At 41.0% G+C, this 6,000-nt stretch overlaps 1 protein-coding gene across 2 annotated transcripts in view; it reads right to left on the reverse strand.

The window, feature by feature from the left end:
* TBC1D2B (TBC1 domain family member 2B) overlaps positions 1–6,000 on the reverse strand; it is an 84,631-nt gene that overhangs the window by 45,005 nt on the left and 33,626 nt on the right. For both annotated transcript variants that reach the window (XM_017865340.1, XM_017865341.1), the window contains exon 3: positions 5,194–5,362. In XM_017865340.1, the coding sequence (XP_017720829.1) occupies positions 5,194–5,362 (169 nt within the window). The remainder of the gene's footprint in view (positions 1–5,193; positions 5,363–6,000) is intronic.

Genomic DNA, 6,000 nt, shown 5'->3' on the forward strand with positions numbered 1-6,000 from the left:
AAACTCCATGGGCCCAAGAGCAAGTCGCCTTCCTTCCTGCTTTACACATTAGTAAATTGTGTGCACGCAATTTACTAATGGAGAAAATAAAGCTCAGAGAAGTTAAGTCACTAGCTCAACATCACACACCCAATAAGTAGCAGGACTGGGATTCCAAAACCTGGGCTGACAGAAATATCTACAATGTGACCCCACTCTTGAACAGAACTAGAGCCAGACCCCAGGAGCCAGAGGTCCACATCAGGCCCTGCCTAGCACCCAAAGGTGGGCGCATAGTCCAGGCCACAAAGCCACAGAATTTTGCTGACTGCTGTCAGCGCTGCTGCAGCCTAAGCACACCTCCTACATACACTGAAAATACATGCTCAACCACTACACAGGCTCCCGATGCACGCTCACATGTGCGCTCAGGCATGCGCTTTCTCACATATGCTTGTGCATTCCTACCCATGAGCATGCACATACACACATGGACTGGCCAGAATTTCAGCAGAGACCTAGTGCCTTCACCTGGTGTGATTTGGACTATTGATAAGTTAAATGAAAAATGTGGTTAAAGCAGGAATCCATATAAAAGGAACTTAAACACAAGCACCTGTAAAGGTATATGTAAATGTGCACTCATCTGCCAGTCTACTGATACACGCCAGCCAAAGCCTCTTCTTGGAATCTGGGGATACTGGGCGTGGTGACACACGCCTGAAGTTCTAGCTACTTGGCGGGGCTGAGGTGTGAGGATCACTTGAGCCCAGAAGTTCAAGAGTTCAGTAAGCCAAGATCGTGCCACTGCACTCCAGCCTGGGTGACAAAGTAGAGACCCTGTTTCAAAAAATGAAAAAAGAAAAGAAAAGGGAAAGGAAAGGAGGAGAGAAAGGAGAAAAAGGAAAAAAGGAGAAAAAGGAGAAAGGAAAAGAAAGGAAAGGAAAGGAGGGAAGGAAGGGGAGAAAGAGAAAGTGAGAGAGAGAGAAAGAAAAAGAAAGAGAGAAAGAGAGAGAAAGAAAGAAAAGAAAGAAAGAAAAGGAAGGAAGGGAGAGAGAAAAAAGAAAGAAAGAAAGAAAGAAAGAAAGAAAGAAAGAAAGAAAGAAAGAAAGAAAGAAAGAAAGAAAGAAAGAAAGAAAACAGAAAAGAAAAAAGAACAGAACAGAACAGAAAAGAGGGAGGGAGGGAGGGAGGCAGAAATTAATCTGGGGATACTAACTGCAGTTCTCTGTTATCTTTCTTGGGCAAATCACATCCATTAAGACATCAACTAATTTTTTCAGTTTTGTTTTGTTTCTTATTAGAAAGTGGAACAAGGCCTAACAGTTGTGAAACAATCTAAGCATAAAATCTTACAGGCTTTCAAGTTTTTTTTTCTGATTTTTCACAATCATGTCACCCACATTCTCATGGCAATTTTTTTAGTGACTCTCCTTTATCAAAGTTTCCCTAAGCATTCAACTTATTTTTCCTAGAAACAACAATTCCTTTTTATATTTCATGGGTTTAATAAATATCCCATTAAATTACATAATTACAATAATAAGTACAACAGGCATTAACCAGTGAGGAACAAACCCAGCTGATTATTGGTAGGTCTGTAGCTCAGCTGGGGGCAGCAGGGACACAGGTGCCCTGAAGTGGCCCATTTGGTCTCATGCAGTCAGTGAGGACCATGGCTCTACCGAGGAAACTTAAAATGTCAGTTCATCACGGGAGCTAGTTAAGAGAGTTCCAACTATACTGATAAATAGGATAAAATAATAAATAAACCTTCATTTATCTTTTAAGCCTTGACTATAATGTTGACAGCATTTTGAGTGCATTAAAAAACACAATTTTTGAGCCATTCATTTATAATACAGGAATCTATTTTAGAGTCATTAAAGTCTGTCTATGCACCTAAGGCATTTTATTTAAAACTTCATAAAGCATGCCATAAGCAAAACAAACAAAAGAAAACAAAAAACCATAAACACTTAAGATTCATATGCCAGTCATTAAGCATTAGTGTCTACAGAAAGTGGTCCCAAAAACCTCTGTGAAGAAAGGCTTTGTCATGAGCTGTGCCTCCACCAGCAACAGCAACAACTAACCCTTGACTAGTACTTCCTAAGTGCCAGGCACTATTTTAAGCAGTGTACACATATGAACTCATCATCATGCTACCAATCTCATGATGTATGATTATTATCTTCATATTACAAGTGAGAAACGGAGGCACAGAATATTAAGTAACTTGCCCAAGTTATCCAGCTACTACGTGGCATAGCTGGGAGTTGAACTCACGCAGCCTGGTTCTTAATCACTGTGTTACACGGCAAAGGCAGAGCTGATAGAAGATAACTCCTAGTGATGTTTCATGCTGAATGTGATCTGTCAGCTGTGACAGGTAGAAGTGACAGGCATTCACTTTCCAGGCAGGAGGCACTCAATCATCATCCATGTTCCTATGCTCAAGGACATGGAACGCACCCAGCATTACAGGTCTGTTTCCACCTCATTCCATTATCTCACTTTGAGGGCAGATGACACACCTCTGGCAAACTAATAGTCCCCCAAATGTATTCTTATGATGAAAGGGGGAAGGAGTACTGGGTCCCCAATCAGGAGACCTGGGTGTGTGTTTCAGCTCGGCCACACACTTGCTATATGATCTTGAGCAAGTCACTTTACCTCTCTAAGCCTCAATCTTTTAACATGTGGAATGAAGGGAAGCTCTCAGTGGTTTTCTGACACTTTTAGGAGCACAGATCCCTTTCTTTACTGAGAAGCCCAATACTTTGAAACAGAGGAAACCAGTGGTTCTCTAGTTGCAGGTACCCAGGGAAGGCAGCCCCACTGTGCCTCCCGGCTGATCCCTCCCCATCCCCTGGATGCTGGGAGATGACTGGGACTTAATTAGATGGCACAGAGCAGACAGGCACATGGTGAGCAGAGGTTCTGAGATGAAGAGGAAGGCACAGAATGGGCAGAACAGAGGCTCACGAAGTGCTAATACTGGGAAGCAGCCGCCCAAGGAAGAAACTAAAGTCGTATCGTTGAGAACGTCAAATATCAGACCAAAGAGTCTGAAGCTGCACTTGCAGGCTGAGGTCTATCAGCGATGCTTCTAATGTAGGGAGATGACATGATCAGAGCTGTCTGAAGAGAGAAAACAGCAGAAAGCAGATGGATGGGAGCAGAGCAGGACCAAGAAGGTGGGACTGCAGCCATGAGCCAGGATGAGGAAGGAAGGCAGGGCCCACTACAGTGACCACCCTCACAAGTGCTGGTCTTCTGAGGTCTCAGTATCCCTGACATTTGAGCTCCAATATAACCTGTATATATCCTATACATCCTACTCAGCTTCAACACAAACCTATGCCTTAAAAACTAAAAACACACAGAGAATAACTTTATCATACTGAATTCAACCATGAACGTACAAAAAAGAAAGCAGTTACAGCAAAGAGGCTACTTTTTAAAACAGTGTGTTCTTCTAAGAACACCCCAGCCCCACCCTGAAAAACCAGTGGGACCTCTTATGGAGCTCAGCTGGCCAACTGCACAGTGACTGCTGGCCCGGGCTCTACGGGACAGCAAGAGAACAGCCAACTGCACAGTGACCGCTGGCCCGGGCTCTATGGGACAGCAAGAAACTTCCAAGTCTCCCACAACGCACTGCCTCTACAATCTTTCTCTTTTTTTATTTTTTATTTTTTTTGAGACGAGGTTTCACCCTGTCGCCCCAGACTGGAGTACAGTGATGCGAACTCAGCTCACTGCAGTCTCGACATCCTGGACTCAAGTGATCTTCCCACCTCAGCCTCCAAGTAGTTGGGACCACAGGCATGCACCACCACACCACACCCAGCTAATGGATAAACAAAATATGGCACATTCATATATGGGAATATTATTTGGCCATAAAAGGAAATGAAGCACTGATACTTGCTATAACATGGACGAATCTTGAAAATATTATGCTAAGCAAAAGAAGCCAGACACAAGGTATATACAGTGCCATTTATATGAAATGTCCACAATAAACAAAATCATAAGCCAGGGACAGTGGCTCATGTAATCCCAGCACTTTGGGAAGCCAAGGTAGGATTGCTTGAGCCCAGAAGTTGAGACCAGCCTGTGCAAGATAGAGAGAACCCTGTCTCTACAAAAAAAAAATATATATATATTAAAATATTAGCCGGGCATGGTGGTGTACGCCTGTAGTCCCAGCTACTTTGGAAGCTGAGGTAGGAGGAATGCTTGAGCTCAGGAGTTCAAGGCTGCAGTGAGCCATGATCATGCAACTGCACGCCAGCCTAGGTAACAGAGCAAGACCTTGTCTAAAACAAAACAAAACAAAACAAAACAAAACAAAACAAAACAAAATCCCACCAAAATAAAATTCATACAGATAGGAGTTGCCTACGGTTGAGGGTTGACAGAGGAGAAGGGGTTGGGGGAAATGAGAAGGAATTGCTAATGTAATGAATTTCTTTTTGGATCGATGAAAATATTTAAAAATTGATTATGGTGATGGTAGCACAACTCTGTGAATATACCAAAAATCATTGAATTGTACATTTTAAATAGATGAATTGTACAGTGTGGGACTTGTATCTCAATGAAGTTCTTATTTAAAAAACAAGTCGACCATAGTTGCACCTGCCTGTAGTCCCAACTACTCAAGAGGCTGAGGCAGGAGGATCACTTGAGCCCAGGACTTGAAACCAGCCTGGCCAACACAGCAAGACCTCATCTCATAAAAACCAAACAAACAAATAAAAACCAACCCACCTCCACTCTCACTAGACCATGCACAAACAGGGAATAGAAATCCAGAGCACAGGACCTGGCCAACCCAGTGTCTTGGAGAGGGGACTAGGCCCTAGGCACAAGAAGCCCCAGCTCTGCAGCCTGGAAGAATTGTGACCTCAGACACATACTCTCCTTCAGCCAGTTTCAGTCTCTGTAAAATGTCAGCCATATGACCTATTTCACAGAGTTGAGCAATTAAATTAAACTGTAAGTGTGAAAATGTTTGGCATAGTGTCAGACACAGAATAAGCATGTAATACAAGCTAAAACCACAATGATCTATGGGAAAGTATGATGTAAACAATAAAGGCCTTTGTAAGTGTAAGATAGTTTTATAACCTCATTTATAAAATTATACATTATCAGAAACAATCCATTTTCAATTTCATATGCTGCTTTCCAAAGACTCACTTGAGCTCACTGCCCCACTGTTTCAAAGAGTAAAAATTAATGGAATTTGGATGCCCTGGGGCGGGCTGATTTGCAGCTTGTTCTCCCACCAGCTCTCCAGGCACAGTCTCCACAGCTAGGACATTTCTGGCTTTTTCTGCAGAAGCATTTGGGTGTGGGTAAATTAAATCTGAAAAGAAAAAGGTAAACAAATGTCAGTTACTCAAAGCTTCCACACAAAACTTGACATCCCACATAAAACACTGACTTGATATACTATATAAAAAATTAAACTATGTAATAGTATATTTTTAATGTATACTATATAAAAACATAATCTGTGGCTAACTCTGGTGTTCTGAAACCATTTTCATCTAAATAGCTCCATGTTTCTCAAAGGAAGGCTGTGACATACCTCAAACCACCAGGTATTAACAGTGTTGGCCCAGAAAAAGCAAAGGCTAGAATTTTCCTCCAGTACTGTAGACCAATAACCCTCACCACAAACCCGTCATCAAAGTCCAATCACCTGTACTGATAAGAAACAATTTCCAGGATAAACTGTTATATAAGAAAAGCAAAGTGCAGATCAGATTATACAAGGGAAACAAAAAAATTATAAAAAACTAAAAAAAAAAAGAATGAAATAAAAAAAATAAACAAAAAAAAAACAAAAGAAAAGAAAAACAAAACAAAAAAACTAAAAAAATTGAAAAAAAACAAAAAAAGGAAAAAAAATAAAATAAAAATAAAGAAAAAAAATAAAATAAAAAAACAAAAAACAAAAAAATACAAAAAAGACAAAAAAAGAAAAAATAAATAAAAATT

The sequence above is a fragment of the Rhinopithecus bieti genome, unplaced genomic scaffold, assembly GCF_001698545.2.
Source record: "Rhinopithecus bieti isolate Rb0 unplaced genomic scaffold, ASM169854v2 scaffold_82461, whole genome shotgun sequence".
Lineage (NCBI taxonomy): Eukaryota > Metazoa > Chordata > Mammalia > Primates > Cercopithecidae > Rhinopithecus > Rhinopithecus bieti.